Here is an 18822-nt window from a genome sequence, read left to right on the forward strand (position 1 = left end):
CTCTCCACAATGTTTGCTTTTGTGAGTTTATTTTATGATGTAAATTTACATTTGAAAAAGTTCATAGAATCTATATTCTTTAAAAATATTGGCTTCTCCTAGCAAGGTACATCTATTTCACATGAAGTGTGTATTCTGTTTCACACTTCATACATAAACCTAATACTACATGTTTGCTAAAGAAATGCAACTGTCTAACCACATTAACTGAACTCACATAATGAGTCTGAGAATTAATGCTGGGCCAGTAACAATAAAGAGTGACTACATGCCACAGTTTTACTTGATTCCATACAAATATGTCTGACCTTTGTTTTAAAAGTGGATCTGTGGTGTTACTATGAGGGTCATCTGTGTCTTTATCTAGACTTCTTTTTTAATTTCTCTGCTGTTTCAAATGATCACCTTGGGTTAACATAAAAAAGAAACCATGCTGGGCATGGTGGTGAACACCTGTAATCCCAGCTACTAGGGAGACTGAGGCAGGAGGATCACAAGTTCTAGCCTAGCCTGAGCAATTTAGCAAAACCCTTTCTCAAAATAAAGTTTTTTTCAATATGGCAGAATAGAGAATGTCACTTTCCTGGCTACACCGTGGAGTGAAACCAAGAAAGCAGACAGGCAGCTTCTCAGCAAGGTGGGTAACCCAAAAAAAGGCAGGGAGGATTTTACTGGAATTTAAAACTGGACATTCAGAGCAGATTGGGGACTCAGGAGGTTGGATGTATAAAATGAGGAAAGAGTCCCCAGCAGCACAGCCACTGCTATGGCGAGGCTGGAAGCACCAGCCAGAGTGGTTTCTTCACAAGTGAGGTGGAGGTATAAGGGGATTAAAGGAAACTGAATTTTTAGGAGGCCTGATGTGTGTGTCTGGGTATGGAACATTTATAGATCAGCAACATTGCCCGACAAACCTGAAAGGCACACTGCACATATCTCTGTGCAGAAAAGAAGCCATCTTCTCTCCAGTTGAAGTGCAGAAGACAAAAGAAGGAACCATTTTGCAGCTGCAGTGGAGGAATGGGGAGGGCAGACAGCTAAGGAAGCTAATTTCCTGGCACACCCGAGTTTGGCCCATAATACAGGCCCAGGAAGCACACACTGCATGCCATAAAGTGTGTAAAAGCAACCAGAAAAAAAATCAAACATGGAGAGAAGTTTACTGGTTGTGGAAATCCACCTAGCTTTACCCCTCCCCGTTAAACCTGCTGCTTGCAGCACTGGCAGGGAGAGAACACATCTGGTCAGGAACCAAAGGGGGGCGGCAGGAGAGATTGAGTTTGGAGACTGAACTCAAGACCAGGAAATGTGGGGCCTGCAGGTGATGTAGGAGACTAAGAATTGACTCCTGTACTACACAAGTGGAACCCAGGGGAGATACCCGGGGTATAGTCTTCTAGTGTGGACTGTCAATTTCTGGGCCCTGGAGGTGTGCTGAAAAATCTCCAGACCAATTGGCATTCAGCGAAGAACCTGGTGCCCACTTAAGCCTAAACCCTGCCTCTAGGAATTCCACCTGCAGGATTACCTCTTTCCAGCAGCCCAGAGAGTGGAGCATCTCAATCCAGATGACCCCACCTAAAACTGCTGAGAAGAGAAGCTGAGAATTTTTTGAACTCCAATGGAAAGAATTCTTTAACTTTTCATCAGGATTTTTTCTTTCTTCTTTTTTTTTTTTTTTCTTTTCTCTGTTTAATTGTGACCTTAATGATACATGGGCATTTATACATACTCATCTGGGCTTTTTTCTAATTTCTCACATTTCTAAAGCCAGTCATTTTTCATGGATCAGTTTTTTGAGGACTAGGATGTTTGATTAGTGTATTTTAGTTTTGTTTTGATTCTCTTTATTTTTAATTTTTTTAAATTTATTTTTCACTTACCTGTTTCCCTTTATTTTCTCTTTTCTTCCACTAACAGTCAATCTCTGTTGTTCTTTCACTCTTCCTTTAAATTTTTGCTTCTGTCTTCTCTCCTCCTCCCTCATAATCATCACATCCTGTATCACTTATGTTCACCCCCTGTCCACCATTTGAAATTGTAAACCCTTTTGCAAACTTGCTGTTTTTATTATAGGGAATAACTGATCACATCATTTCTGTTTATTGTGATGATTAACATTAAGATGATACAGTAGGAACTCTTTGGTTTAATGCTGTATATTGTTTGCATTGGTTATTATTATTATTTGTCTCCCCCTAAATGGTGAGGTACTGGAAACCTTCAGGAACACTACAAGCACACAGGGTAGAAACTCTGCTATCTCAGATCCTACTGCTAGATGGTTAGACACACAACTAACATGAAAAGCAAGGGAACAAATTGCCCCAAACAAACCAAGATACTTCAAAAACAGAATCTAACAACACCATGGTGGAAGAAATGTCAGAGAAAGAATTTAGAATGTACATAGTTAGAACTAATCTGCAAGATAAAGGGTGATATCAGAGAAAAAAATACAGGAAATGAAAGATCACTTCAGTAAAAAGAGATTCTGAAAAATAATCAAGCAGAAATCCTCAAAATGAAGGAATCAATAAACCTAATTAAGAATTCAATGGAAAGCATTATCAACATACTAGACTACTCGGAAAGCAGAATTTCAGGCAATGAAGACAAATATATAATCTTGAAAACAAAGTTGACCATGGAGAAAATATGTTAAGAGACCATGAACAGAACTTCCAAGAAATATGGGATAACTTGAAAAGACCAAATTTAAGATTTTGGGGGATAAATGAAGTCTTTTAGATACAAACCAAAGGAATGCACAGTCTTTTCAATGAAATAATATCAGAAAATTTCCTAAATCTAAAGAATGAAATGGAAAATCAAATACAGGAGGCTTAAAGTTCCACCAAAATACAAAATTACAACATACCCATACCAAGTCACATTATTATGAAAATGCTTAACATACAGAATAAGGATAGAATTTTAAAGGCAGCCAGAGAAAAACAGCAGGTAACATTTAGAGGGAAAATGATTTGGATCTCAGCTGACTTCTCAACCAAGACCCTCAGAGCTGGAAGGTCTTGGAATAATATATACCAAGCTCTGAAAGAAAATGGATGCCAGCTGAGACTACTAAGTCCAGCAAAATTAAGCTTCAGAATTGATGATGAAATAAAAATCTTCCATAAGAAACAAAAGTTAAAAGAATTCACAACTAGAAAGCCTGTACTACAAAACATTCTCAATAAAATATTTCATGAAGAAGAATTTTTTTTTAAAGTGAAAACCAGCAAAAGGAGGAACTAACATTGGAAGAATAGTCAAAGGAAAACTAATTCAAAGTAAAAGCCAGAAATAAATCAAAATGGAAGAGAATAAAAGTCATTTCTCAATAATAACATTGAATGTAAATGGCCTAAACCCACCAATCAAAAGACATAGACTGGGTGGGCAGAGCTGAGGTTGTCCCTGGTGGCCATGTTGATGCCCACCCTCCTATTCCAGCCGCCTCTTCTGTCCCCACCACCAACCCTGCCACAACCATCAGCCCTTTGCTGCAGACAAAAAAGCAAGTTGCAATTAGACAGGAAAAGAATGGCATTCAAACAGATTTCTAGCAACAAGTGCTTTGGGGGATTGCAGAAAGTATTTGAACATTACAGTGTTGAGCTGAACTGCAAAATGAAATCTACTCACCATTGAAGGCAGAAAGTGGAAAATGCCCTGCACTGTATTGGGTGTCTGGTTTCACTTGCATAGAACAGAATTTTATATCAAAATCTGGTTACCATCAAGCTGCCTCAAAACACGATCTTGTGGTCATTGCTTCAGATACCAGCCATTGAGGCTACAATATTAAAGGAGAAGAGCTGGGAATTGGCACTGGTGCTGGGTTTTATGTGAATGCCACCAAAGATCCTTGGAAGACTAATAACAAAATGTACTCTTAAGTAACAGAGGAGCTTCCCCAACTCATAGATGCCAATTTTCCAGTGGATCCCCAAAGGATGTCTATTTTTGGCTACTCTATGGGAGGCCATGGAACTCTGATTTGTGCTTTGAAAAATCCTGGAAAATACACGTCTGTGTCAGCATTTGCTCCAATTTTCAACCCAGTGCTCTGTCCTTGGGGCAAAAAAGCCTTTAGCGGTTATTTGGGAACAGGTCAAAATAAATGGAAGGCATGTGATGTGACCCATCTTGTGAAGTTCTATCCAGATTCTCAGCTGGGCATACTAATTGATCAAGGGAAAGATGGCTGGTTTCTTCTAGATGGATAGCTATTCCCTAAACATTTCTGCCTATGCAGAAAAGAAAATCCCTATTGTTTTTAGATTACAGGAGGGTTATGATCATAGCTACCACTTCACTGCAGCCTTTGTTGCTGATCACATCAGACATCATGCAAAATACCTGACTGCATGAAAAACTTCTAATAAGGGAGTCTCTTCAAGATTATAAAAATTAGAATTGCTGAGGGAAAATATTTCAAAACATTGGGTTTCGTAACTCTAAAGGAACTTCATTGAACAATTGAATCACCTAAATAAATATATTTTTTTTTAAAAAAAGACATAGACTGGCAAATTGGATTTGAAAACATGACCCAACAATATGCTGTCTCCAAGAGACTCACCTTATAGGCAAAGACATCCCCAAACTGAAGGTAAAAGGATGAGGGAAAAAAACATATCTTTCATAAGGATCTCGTAAACAAGCAAGAGTTTCTACCCTCATATCAGATAAAGTGGACTTCAAGTGAAAGTTAATCAAAAGGGACAAAGAAGGACACTTTTTAAGGGAACAGTATATCAACAAGACATGACAATTGTAAATATTTATGCCTCAAACCATGAGGCATCTATGTGCATCAAACCCTTTTCAGTTTTAAGAATCAAATAGATCACAACACAATAATATGGGGTAATTTTGACATGCCTCTGTCACCACTGGATAGACCCTCCAAACAAAAACTAATTAAGGAAGCTATAGAACTAAAAAATACAATGGATAATTTAGATAATTTAGAATTTACAGACATATATAGAATATTTCATCCATCAATGACTGAATACACTTTCTTCTCAGCAGCACATGGGTCCTTCTTTAATATAGACTATGTTATGTAAGTTATCTCATATGTTAGCATCGCAATTGTAGTACTTTAATATATTTTTATTGTCAGTAGGGTTATTTTGATAGCTCCCTTTCCACTGATATTTTTGTGATCTTTCTTTTTCTTGATTAGACTTCTTTCATTTTTATCAATTTTTAGCTGTATTATTTCTTCTTTATTTCATACATTTCTATTTCTACTCTTAGTTTTTCCTTCCTGCTACCTAATTAGAAAATAATCTGATTGTTAATCTTTCTGATACAGGTACTTTTAAGTTATAAATGTTCATCTGAGTACTGTTTCATCCCAGAGATTGTGATATTTTAAGCTTTTATTATCACTTAGTTCAAAGCACTTTTTATTTACTTTTCTTGTGCTTTCTTCCTTCACCTGTGTTTATAAATGTGAATTTAATTTTGAAGTAGTTGATATGTGGGGGAGGGGTTCTATATATCTTAGGTGGTTGATTTCTAATGTCATAAATCATGCAGGAAAAACAGTCTGCATAATTTTAAATTTTAAAAGAAAACAATGGAAATGCTTTTTATAGTGATTGTATTGGTTACACGTGTGTCAAAACTGATCAAATTGCATACCTCAAATATGTACATTTTATTGTACTTCAATTTTGTCTCAGTAGAGCTATAAAAAAAGAAAAAATAAGTTATAAAGGGATAGGGATATAGCTCAGTGGTTGAATGTTGGTATGCACAAAGCTCTGGGTTCAGTTCCTGATACTGCATGGAAAAGAGGGGTGGGAAGGAACCCTAAGGGGTGGGAGAAGAATTATTCCTTTCTTAAAAGATTTTTTAATGTGGGGCTGGGGATGTGGCTCAAGCGGTAGCGCGCTGTCCTGGCATGCCTGCGGCCCGGGTTCGATCCTCAGCACCACATTACAAACAAAGATGTTGTGCCTGCCGAAAACTAAAAAATAAATATTAAAAAATTCTCTCTCTCTCTCTCTCTCTCTCTCTCTCTCTCTCTCTCAAAAAAAAAAAAATTAAAAAAAAAGATTTTTCAATGTAAAATGTCTTTTTTTTAACACAAAGTGTTTAGTGTGGCCACCCATTTTAAATTAGGGTTAAATTTGAAGATTAAGAATCAAATAATTTATCTTATTACAACTTCTTCATTCTTACATTGAGGAATTCAGACATAGAGAAGAGGTCGGGTACTTTTCCCAAGATCACAGGAACTTATTAACAGAGGAACCCAGACCTGAACTACAACTTCAGAGTTTCATATTCTTTGCATAGTATCATATTTAGTTTTGAATATTAGGTAATAACAGATAAAATCAAAGCTGACTTTGGCTAGTAGATTGCTGTCTTCTCAAAATTAGCAATTGACTGATTGAAAATTCACTGATCTCTGCAACCTGTTTTCAGCTGGGGTAAGATCTGTCTCAACTGTGAACCTTCTTAAACTATAGACACCTGGGCTCCACAGAATCAGACTCTAGCCACGAGTGTAGCTTAGAGGCTCCACAGCTGATTCTGATGCTGAACCCTGGTTATGAATGACTTCCTATCTTTTTTTAAATGAATTGTTTTTCTTATGACAAAGAGACTTGGAAAGGAGAGCTCAGAGACAGAATTTAGGGTTTGTTAAACACACCACTGGGAGTTTTGGAGAGAGCCAGCTAAAGTTCTCTTTAGAGGAGTTGGTCCTTTTACCTAGAAGAATGAAATAGCACTATACACATTTTTTTTCCCTTAGTCTTTGAATGTTAATAAGGAAACTGATTAGAAATTTGGCCTCTTTTGGGGGGGGGGGCGGGTACCAGGGTTGAACTCAGGAGCACTCGACCACTGAGCCACATCTCCAGCCCCATTTTGTATTTTATTTAGAGACAGGGTCTCACTGAGTTGCCTCGAACCTCACTTTTGCTGAGGCTGGCTTCCCTCCTCAGCTTCCTAAGCCGCCAAGATTACAGGCATGCGCCACCATGCCCAGCTAGTGCCACCACCCACCTCCTTTTGAGACAGTTTTTGTATTTGCATGGAGTATCAAAGCTGATGATGTCTGGTGGGAGTTAGAATGCCAGGAGTAGGCAAGAAAGTGAAGGGATTTGTCTGTCACACACTTAGGAGTTTAGATTTGTTGTAGAAAGCAGTAGCTCTAGATCCCTGAGTGGGATGGTGATACGCTGAAGGTGATGCACATAGGCACCTCAGATCTTGTTGCCTTCAGCCATGACCTTGTTTAACTTCTGACTCTCAAAAGCCTATATATGTAAAAATCTTTAAGAAAAACCCCTTGTTCATCTTTTCCATGCAGTGGCTGAAGTCAAAAATCTGAGAGTTATACTGTCTTCTTTCCTCTCTCCTATATCTGTTAACAATTTTTTTTCAGTTTTTGCTTTTATATACCTGCTAAAACTATTTTCTCCTCTTCATCCTCACTGCTATTACTCCAGAATAATCTTTATATCTTTCACCTGAATAATTGTAAGAGCCTTCTAATTCAGTTCCTGTCTTAGTCACTTTCTGTATTAGTTAGGGTAACTATTGTAAAAAAAGAAAGAAAAGGAAAAATCCCCCAAATCTGTTGTATCACATTCTTTTATAAAACCCTTCAATGTTTTCCCATTTCCTAGGATAAAGTCTAAACTGTAGCATATCATTGGCAGTAATTTGCTACTTCATTACCAGTTACTTAGGAAATGTAGGTTTTAAACCCTGTACCTAAGCCATGATACAAAATTCCCTCAATTTTTCGAGTATTATTGTCTTATCCTTTTTTGCAGTTGATCAGTTTTGCAAATTCATACGAATCTTTTAATACTCCCCAAATGTAACCTCTCTTAGATGTTTCCTGCCACACTCCTTTTTCCTTCCTCAAGTTAGCATTAGTTTTATCACTTTTATGGTAATTGCCTGTATACATGTCTACCTCACTCCATTAGAGTTTGTGATTACTAAGGGTAAGGACTGTATATTTTGTTCATCTTTATTTTCTCATCATCAACTATAGTATCTGGCGTGTTAGCATTCAGTCAGTTTTTAAAGACTGATCTAAATTGAATTGATTTCTGTGACATTCAGTTAAAATTTGGCTTTGGTAGCTGAAAGAATTGACAGCAGGTTTTTTTTTTTCACTTTTCATCCATTATGAATATTCACCTCTCCCTGTTTTTTTATGATTTTAAAGTTCCTTGCAATTTTTTAAATCATTAAGCTGTTTTCCCTCATATAGTACAATACTTTGCTTGTAATCATAAGTTGTGGAATATTATTACGATTCATGCTGCAAGCAAAGGGAGTTGTAAATAAAATGTTAGGAGGTGAGAATTTGTATGTTTAATGAAGCAGATACTTTTTTGCCTACTATAGCTTGAGAATATACTGACCATTACATCAATTAGCTGTGTATGCTTTTCTTTTTATTAAATTTATACTTAAAAGGGGGAAAAGATGATAGGTTCAGATTAAGTTATTCTTGTGTTCTTTTGATAATCTTTTTACCATGTCTCTGTGTTCCTCCTTAGAATATGTTGTTCTACCACTAACAAACAATGTGGTTTGTGGCAAATTATTTAATTGCTCTGGACTTTAGTTTCCTGGTCTGTAAAGCAGATGATAATATCACAAACTCATAGGATTGTGTGAGAATTCAACTAGTTAATGCATTTAAGGGACTGAAAATAGTGGTTGGTATGTAGCAAGTATCCTAATAGCCATTTGTCCTCATCCCCTCATTGGCTTTCATTCACTTCCTTGAATGTGCTAAGCTTTTTCCAGCTCCAAGGCCTTTGTGGATGCTTTTCCTCCACTGGGATTACAAACTTTGACTGGCTCCTATTCAACTTCAGATTTCTCTTTAGACTGGCAGTTCCAGGAGAGTACAGTGTCTGGCATGGTAATTAGGCAGTAAAAATTATTGAATGAATGAATAAATGATAATTGAGCCAACTGGAAAAGAAAACAGGATCACATGGAATGGAAAGTCGCTGCTTCTAGGTTTGTGGTCAGGCAGGTTTTCTCATTGCAGGCAGGGAAGAAAAGAGAAACTGTGTATTATATACATACTTTTAGATTAAATTGTGAACATAAATGTTTAGTGATTGGAACATTAAAATAGGTGTCTATAATATAATTGAACCCTTTGCCTGAATGATGATCAACTTTAGCTTACAATGGAATTTTAATTGTCCCCAATAATTTATTAATTTTATATATTAATTTTAAAGCATAAACAAACTGTTTATGCTTTAAAATTAATATATTCCAATCATACTTAGTGCTGGGCTTTATTATTTATTTATTTTTTTTTTAATTGTGGTTCTGGGCATTGAATCCAGGCACACTGTACAACTAAACTACATACCCAGCCCCCACTTTTAAAAAATATTTTGAGACAGGATCTCACTAAGTTGCCCAGGCTGGCTTGAATTTGTGTTCCTCCTGTCTGAGTCTCCTGAGTAGTTGGGAATGCTTTCACACACTAACCATGCATAGCTATTTATTAATGACATCTAATAAGTTAAATTTAAAAGTTAAATTTATTATTTATTAATGACATTTTTCTTCTCTTCAAATAGTTATTTATTGTACGGCTGCCATTGTGTCTTAAGAGATCCATAAAGCTCCAGTTGGTATTGTCCAACAGAAGGGATTCCTGGTTTTTCTCTTAAGCAGACAGGGTCAGGGTTTTATTTAATACATTCATGATTGACTTGGGTTAGGACTGGTTGTAGTTCTTGTAAGATTTAGTTCACTGTTGGTTTCTTCATTTTCCTCAGGCATAGCCTTCCTGGCTTTTGTTTGGGAACTTGGTGAGTCTGAGTTCACATCACTGAAAGAGTGCTGAGGCATTATTTACACCCTTCAAAAGTTTTGGGCTTAGTCTGGTAACTGCTTGCCCCTTGCAGCCTCAAAATCTAGTGCATCTTGAGAGGGAGATTGGTTGAGTATTTGTAAAAGGACCTCCTCCCTCTAGCAGGACTATCTCCTAAATACTGTGAGATTATGGGACATTACACTTCGTTTTTTAGAAGCCCTGGCACCCTAGTTTCCTATTTATAGCTTCAGAACTAAAACCAGTTATGTTTGTGGCTTCTCAAATTCTAATCTATCACACAAACCCTGGCTAATAGCTCAAACCTCCCAAACCACTCATTTCTCTTCCATTAGATAGCATGCACGAGGCCTTGGGTTTGATCCCTAGCACTAGAGGGAAAAAAGTATCACCTTTAGATTGTGACAGAAAAGAGCAGACTTCTTATTTCTGTTTATTTTATCCAGTTTTATAAATATCAATCATTTGATTTTTGTGAATAGGGATAACATGGTAAAACATTTGAGGCAACTGTGTTCGTATTTACCTTTACAGTTTGAGTTTATTGCTTGATGGTGGTACAGGTCACATTCACTTTGAAGACATTTTCCAAAAGTTTTGTAAAAATGCCCCCCGCCATCATCCCTAAGTATTCCTCCCCAAACCCATGGCATAGGTACCTAGGTTTGAACTCTACTCTTCTTTGAAGTTACGTTATTAACAGCAAACATTTATATAGTTTTTACTATGAGTAGGTGCTCCTAGTACAGGGAAATCCTTGACCTCTTTTAATGCTTAGATCAGCCCTATGAAATCAGAGATGCAGCTAGGATTTAAATTGAGGCCTGGGAAACACCGAAGCCCATGTTAAATATTGTTTTATATCACCTTCCTATTTGATGTTGACCAAATTACAGATATGCAAACCTCTGTAACTCTAAAACCCAAAAAGCTTTAGAAATGGATAGTCTTTTCATGTCTCATTTGGTGGAAAAATGTGATCTGAATGGATAAGAAGCTATTTATGTTATTTATTTTTTTAAGATGGGGTTATATAATGTTGCCCCAGGCTGGCCTCAAACTTCTGGACTCAGGCATTTTTTTCTTGCCTCAGCCTCTTGAATGGCTGGGACAATGAGTGCATGCCAGTGTGCCCAGCAATTGATATATTTTGTTTATTCCATGTAATGTGAATATTCGCATATCTTGCTGCAGATAGACTAAATGTGTTAGATCAGTAGATACTGCTATAGAATCTTTCTAAAAGAGTTGCTAAATATATGGTATGTGCACTATGTTACTTCCTAGAATACAACACATCCTGGCATCTAAAACCCTCTAAGAGATTGTAGCTCTCTATTTAATTTTTATAATATTTAGGTTTCTTTTCTGTAGAGATGTTAAAATCTCCTAGTAGGTCTGTATAAGAATTATGTGAAATAGTTAATATATATAAGCATTTGAGATACTGGGTGATAGGAAATATTCACTTTGTTGGGTTATTACTATTGTTATCTTGGACTTTATATTCAGCTGTACAGTTTGAATTCTAAAGCTAGAATATGTAGAAAATGTGAATTTTGTTCAGCTTGCAGCTGAAACCCAGTGCTGCAGTATATTGGTAACAAGATTAGTGAGAGCCATGCCTTTTACAGAATGTTAGTTCATTTTATCTACCAGTAACTGTTTAGAATGTAGTGATTTTTCTCTTGTAAACATACATTATCCTATAGGCAAGGTTTTCTTACCTTCTCATGTCATTATGCACATAGAAAATCCTTTACTGGAACTGGGGATGTGGCTCAGTGGTAGAATACTTGCCTAGCATGCACAAAGCCCTGGGTTTGACTCCCCAACACCACAAAAAGAGAGAAAAGAAGGAAAGAAATTTCTTTTTTTTTTAAAGAATCAAATGTATAGATCAGTTTTTATTGAGTGAATTTTGTGGGGTTTTTTTTGTAAATATGTATATTTACTTATTTTATTTTTTAGAAAATTTCTTATCTAGGTAAATGAGGGAAGAGAATGTATGACACTACTTCTGAAACTCCAGGCTTACATGGCCTCCCTGAGGGCTGAGGGAATCAATATGGCATACCTGAGAAATACTGTGGTAAATCACCATGTTCATATATACCAAATGTAAGGCGAAGATAAATGAAATTCTAGAAATTATTAGTGGATTTACCTTTATTACTTCTTATGCATAAGTATCTATTGAAAGCATTTTAGAAAGTCCAGATAATACATGGATGAAACTTAAATTTTCTGAGGGTTGAACCTAGTGATACTCTACCATTGAGTTACACCCCTCACTCTTTTATTTTTTATTTTGAGATAAGGTCTCCCTTAGTTACATAAGTTGTCTTCAAACTTGGAACTTAGAATGTTTTAAATAATTAAGTCTCTTAATTGCTTGTCTTCTACCAGTCAGGAATGAGATGGAGTAACAATTTTACTTAATGTTTTGTAAAATATATTTGTTGGTATCCTCAATTAAGTATGCTTTACCCCTAAGGTAGAATTATGAAACAATCATGATGTTTTCTTACAATATCTAAAGCATTTCAATGAGTATAGGATGTTTAATTTAGGGCATTCAATTTTTTTAAGGGTCTGTCATTTATTCTTTCTCCTAAAATTACAGTAAAAATTAGGTTGGGGGCTGGGGTTGTGGCTCAGTGTTAGAGTGCTTGCCCAGCATGTGTGAGGCACTGGGTTTGATTCTCAGTACCACATACACATAAATAAAATAAAGGTCCATCAACAACTAAAAAATATTTTTTAAAAATAGGTTGGGTCTGATAATTTTGCCAGTTTTTTTTTTTAATGTACAAATTTGGAGTTTGTTAGAAATTATTTGCCACAGGGTTTTAGGGCAAGGGCACAACAAGAAGTAGTTTCACATTATCTTTACCCCACCTCCTGTCAAGCCTAGTCTTTCTACCAGATTAAAAAAGGGAATAAGAGCTTTATAGAACATAAGCTGGGAAAATTATTTCTATCTTTAAATTTCATTTAGGACTGCAAAGCAAACATTCAGGAATTGTAAATGCTTAAGACTTTGGCACAAGAATTTGGGGACCAGAAAAGATACCCTTTATCTTATTAGTTTCTCTTGAAGGATTCTCAATTTGAAGGATTCAAAGGAAGCTTTCTTCTTGCTGGTCTGTTTGTGTTGGGGGAACCTCTTCCTTGGGTCTCAGCAATCTAAATGGGGTTTACTGATTAAGTGGTGTCTAGTGATCTATTTATGGCTTCTCTTTTTTTCTCTTTTCTCGAGCTTCTATAGAGAGGATGAGGATGAGAGAGGGGCATAGGTGGAAAATATGTACTTGTGTCTTAGAACAGAGTTCTGATGAGACCTGAAGCTCTGCCTGCTCGAGGTTGGGTTTTTTTTTTTTTTTTTTTAAAGAGAGAGTGAGAGAGGGGGGAGAGAGAGAGAGAGAGAGAGAGAGAGAGAGAGAGAGAGAGAGAGAGAATTTTTAATATTTATTTTTTAGTTCTCGGCGGACACAACATCTTTGTTGGTATGTGGTGCTGAGGATCGAACCCGGGCCGCACGCATGCCAGGCGAGCGCGCTACCACTTGAGCCACATCCCCAGCCCGAGGTTGGGTTCTTTCAGTAGGATTTTTCTGAAGTAGAATAGTATTTCTGACAGGCTTATACACCTTTTTTGTAACATTTTACTACTTTTAAACTTGTTACTCAGAATAGTGGATGATTCTACAATAGTCATTGGCTTAGAATATTTGTATGTGTTAATTTGGAAAGAATGTGGCTGTTCAGCATTTCTTTGAACCAGGGCATATTACTTATTAGCTAGGTTGCTTGTTTTTTTGCAGAATGTTACATCTCCATTCAAATCCCAAATTTGAATTATAATATCATAAAACCTACCAGTATTCCCTAGAATACATGGTAATAAATTTTGTTAAGAAAAAAACAAATTCTAACAAATTTGTTTTCATTATGGAAACAAAGAGTCATTTTGATAAAAACTATGTATTGCTTATGAACATGCACATATACTTTGAATTTTTAATGTAATTGCCCTTCCCTTTCATTCCCACAAGACTGTTAAAAAGATCAGATACAGTTTCCTCTCAACCTTCATTATTTTTAACCTCAGAAGTGTGAAATATTGGTGTGTTAAGGGAATAGAAACTACAGAAGAGTTTTCTGTAATTATTGGAAAATAGGATAGCTCTGTAAGTGAAATTTGCAAGGCAGATAGAGCGAATGAGTGGTAACAGCTTGACTGACTGGTGTTCTTAGAATAGAGCATGCAGCCCTAAAGCTGGGCCAGGTAGTCACAACAGTGCTTCATGAAGGGGTCAATCAGTGTACAAAGTGTCCCCTGGATCTCTCTACCTTTTGCAAACTTCTCTTACCCTAAAACAAACAAACAGGGGGCTAGGGCTTACCTAGCATGTGAGAGGCCCTGGGTTCGATCCTCAGCATCATTTAAAAATAAATAAAATAGGTGTCCATCTAAAACTAAAAAAAAATAAATAAATATTTAAAAAAACAAAACAAAAATATTTTGTCTTTTGATAACAATCTCAGAATTGAGAACTCTTTGTTTTTTCCTTTTAGAAAACTGAAGAATGGGAAAAAAATAAGACTGAAGCAGACATGGAAGAATATATATGGAAAAATAGTGCCTCAGAAAAAAATATCCTGGAAACACTTCTTCAAATTAAAGCTGCTGAGAACACAGAAGTAAATAAAGAAGAACTTCTTGGAACTAAAGAAGTTGAAGATTACCAAAAATCTGTTGTTACTCTTAAGAATGAGGGGGAAAATGAAATTACCCTTTCTCAGTACAAAGAATCAGTGAAGAGAATATTAAGTTTGGCATGAATTACAACATAAAAAACCCTGCTTTGATTTACTAATTTTATGATATATGTAATCAATATCTAATTTGATATAAAAGTGAAAATGTTTAAAAACCATTGTTTTACATCAGAGTTAATATTGTTCCTTTCATTCAAATGTATGATGGCAATGATTATTTCCAAGTTTTCTAAGTTTATACACTGGGTTTATTAGACTAATCAGAAGATCTCTGTGATTTCTCTGGTTCTAATTTTGATTTTATTTCTGTATTACATCTTTAATATTCGTATACTTACATATATATAATATTAAAGGTGTTAATATTCATATTAAGTATTATTTTGTCACCTGCCACATTTCTTTCCCCTCAGATAGGCATTATTGGCATTATTGGCTTTTGAAAGATGATTTTGGTTATTTGAAAAGCTAGGCTCAGAACCCAGCCCCTTCACTTGCAGCTCAGTGCTGTTCCCATGCCTGTTAGCCTTACAATCTATCCTACACTATCGCCAATTCTGGGTTGAAACAGATCCTCAATTAAAGTATTTTCTAATCTAAAAAGTTTGTTCCATCTCTCCCTTCTAGGGTTCTTCATGTTATTTCAACTCTTTCTATGTTCTGGAGCTCATTTTGGCAAACCCAAGCTAGCAGAAAAATACAAGTGGATATTAGCTGGTATTCTTCTCTCTGATGGCCCAGTTAGGGATGCCACAACCTGAGAACGAGATGAGGATTAGGGCCTTGAATATCATTGGAGTCAGCGGCAAAATGAAAATTGCTCTTAAAAACATTCCATTCATTTGTCAATTCAGTGTTTGGTTTTGGTTTTGGTTTTGGTTTTTGTGCTGGGGTTTCAACCCAGGGCCTCCTGCATGCTAAGCTCACTCTGTACCACGGAGCTATATACCAGCAGCCCCAACTCAATATATTACAAGTTACTTTTACCATTTCCAAGTTGTTAACAGGTGATTAATTTAAATCACAATGAAGGAATTATTGAGATTGCACTTACCTAACAGATGTATTTTGCCCAACAGAATTAGAGAATATAAATGAAAGTCAAAAGGAGTTTCGAACCAGTTGTCTAAAATATTTGTAAAATGATAGTGTGATTTGGTAGTAGTAAAACCAAAAGTCTACAGGTTATAAAAAGAATGAAAATGTTGCCTGGAGTACCAAACAACAACAACAAAAAAGAATGAGCAGTATGTTGTGTTCCAATTGGATACAGACAGTGAATGAAATGCAAGACAGTTAAAAATGACTTTTTCAATCATGTTAGAGCATACCTGAAGAAATACGTCAGCATATTTAAAATTCTGTGGTGTAAAGGAAAACAGATACAGACAGAGTTGAAAAAGGAAATATTTTGAAAGCAGTAAAAGCTGAGGGGGTGATAATTTGCCATCATGTCAGGAGGCTTCAGTTAGGGTAATCATTCAGTGCAGATGAAAGGTGAGGGAATAGTACTAGGCAATGAAGAATTTGATCTTGCCAAAGATAGATCTGGCCTTTGATGTCTGCCTCTGATAGGCAATCTACATCATACCTGAGAGGAGTATCTTTATTTAGGGTGGGGGGCAGCCCCCAAGGATCTGAGGGTGGGACCAGCCATGCCAAAAAATAAATAAAACTCAAAATTCAGGGTGGGAGTTTTGGGTCACACAGTGTCAGTCCACCTAGCACCTGAGATCAACTACCCCTGTGATCTGGTCAGTTATACCTGTGTGATGGGTGCTTCCCTTGTGGGTGATTTTAACCTGTGCTTTCACTACAATAAACCACACTGTGCAAGTAAAAACTTTCATTGAATTCTGCTAAGTTTTTCTAGTGAAAAAAATTTTTTTTGTACTTGAGATTTATCCCAGGAGTGCTTTGCCACTGGGCCATATCCCCAGCCCTTTTCATTTTTTATTTTTAGGGACTTAGTTGCTAAATTGCTGAGTTGCTTAAGGCTTAGCTGCTAAATTGCTGAGATTGATCTAGAACTTAGATTCTCTTGCCTTAGCCTCCTGAGCTGTTTTGATTACAGGGATGCCCCATTGTGCCCCACTCTCTAACCTGAGGGTGGTTTTGCAATCACCTGCAAACTTATAGTTTGTGTCAGAAGTGAGGACAGTGTTTGATTTAGATGTGGTGTTCCCTAAAAGCTCACGTGAGATAATGCAAAAAGCTTCAGAAGAGAAATGATTGGGTTATGAGAGTCTTAACCCAATCAGTGAATTAATCACCTGATAGGGATTAACTGAGTGAAAATTTAAATTGAGGGTGGGACTGAAGGATGTGAGAATTGGGATGTGGTTTGAGGGTATGTATTTCTATCTCTCTGTGCTTCCTGATCATGATGTAAGCTGCTTCCCTCTGCCACACTCACACACCATGATATTCAGCCTCACCTCTAGCCTTGAGGAATAGAGCCAGCCTTCTATGGACTAAGGCCTCTGAAACTGTGATCCCCCAAATAAACTTTTCCTCTACAGTTGTTCTGGTTAGAACCTTTTAGTCATAGCAGTGAAAAAGCTGACTAAAACAGACAGCCTTGTAGGGGGCTGTGTCCTCTCAACTTTTGTAGTTTGCCAATTCCAAGTAACTGACTTGAGGTTGGGGGTCATAGCCATTGACAAGTTCAACTGCCTAAACTGGGTATGGTGGCACACACCTGTAATCCCAGCAACTGGGGAGGCTGAGCAGGAGGATTGCTAGTTTGAAGCCAGCTTGGACAATGTGGTGAGGCCCTAAGCAACCTAGCAAAATCCTGTCTCAAAAAACTAAAAAAGGGCTGGAGCTGGAGCCCAGTGATGGAATGTCTCTGGACTCAATCCCTAGTACTGCAACAGTATCTCAAAACTTGTTGCCATCATTATAATTTTAGCAGTAATGAAGTGGCTTTTTTTGTCATTAATTACCTCCTTGTCCTTTAAAATCTGTTAGTTGATACAATATATACTATGAACATTATCATATTCATCCTTAAGATAGGGACTCTAGGGTATATTGATAGTGTAGTCATTTCTTACGTCAAATTCTGTTGTATCATTCAGAAGTTGCTTGAACACTTAGGCAACTAAGAAATAGATCAAATCTGCTTTCTTGAAATTAAAGGCATAAAAATAGGAAAAGAAGAACTTAAATTATCACTATTTGCAGATGACATGATTCTATACCTAGAAGACCCAAAAGGGTCTACAAAGAAACTACTAGAACTAATAAATGAATTCAGCAAAGTGGCAGGATATAAAACCAACACGCATAAATCAAAGGCATTTCTGTATATCAGCGACAAAACTTCTGAAACGGAAATGAGGAAAAACACTCCATTCACAATATCCTCAAAAAAAATAAAATGCTTGGGAATCAACCCAACAAAAGAGGTGAAAGATTTATACAATGAAAACTACAGAACCCTAAAGAGAGAAGTAGAAGAAGATCTTAGAAGATGGAAAATATATACCCTGTTCATGGATAGGCAGAACTAACATCATCAAAATGGCGATATTACCAAAAGTTCTCTATAGGTTTAATGCAATGCCAATCAAAATCCCAACGGCATTTCTTGTAGAAATAGATAAAGCAATCATGAAATTCATATGGAAAAATAAAAGACCCAGAATAGCAAAAGCAATTCTAAACAGGAAGTGTGAATCAGGCGGTATAGCGATACCAGATTTCAAACTATATTACAGAGCAATAGTGACAAAAACAGCATGGTACTGGTACCAAAATAGGCTGGTGGACCAATGGTATAGAATAGAGGACACAGAGACTAATCCACAAAGTTACAACTATCTTATATTTGATAAAGGGGCTAAAAGCATGCAATGGAGGAAGGATAGCATCTTCAACAAATGGTGTTGGGAAAACTGGAAATCCATATGCAACAAAATGAAACTGAATCCCTTTCTCTCGCCATGCACAAAAGTTAACTCAAAATGGATCAAAGAGCTTGATATCAAATCAAAGACTCTGCGTCTGATAGAAGAAAAAGTTGGCTCCGATCTACATATTGTGGGGTCGGGCTCCAAATTCCTTAATAGGACACCCATAGCACAAGAGTTAATAACAAGAATCAACAAATGGGACTTACTTAAACTAAAAAGTTTTTTCTCAGCAAGAGAAACAATAAGA

At 36.6% G+C, this 18822-nt stretch overlaps 1 protein-coding gene and 1 pseudogene across 3 annotated transcripts in view; both read left to right on the plus strand.

Annotated features, from left to right (window-relative positions):
• The window catches only part of MRPS35 (mitochondrial ribosomal protein S35), a 41870-nt gene extending 26840 nt beyond the window's left edge, over positions 1 to 15030 (plus strand). For both annotated transcript variants that reach the window (XM_081310588.1, XM_081310589.1), the window contains one exon: positions 14452 to 15030. In XM_081310588.1, coding sequence (XP_081166714.1) covers positions 14452 to 14718 — 267 coding nt within the window. In that variant the 3' untranslated portion in view covers positions 14719 to 15030. The remainder of the gene's footprint in view (positions 1 to 14451) is intronic.
• On the plus strand, positions 3403 to 4380 carry LOC308658548 (S-formylglutathione hydrolase-like; annotated as a pseudogene). The gene has a single exon. The product of its transcript is annotated as an S-formylglutathione hydrolase-like (transcript).
• Positions 15031 to 18822: the final 3792 nt, after the last annotated feature.

This window comes from Spermophilus citellus (genome assembly GCF_964194105.1).
Source record: "Spermophilus citellus genome assembly, chromosome: 10".
NCBI lineage: Eukaryota > Metazoa > Chordata > Mammalia > Rodentia > Sciuridae > Spermophilus > Spermophilus citellus.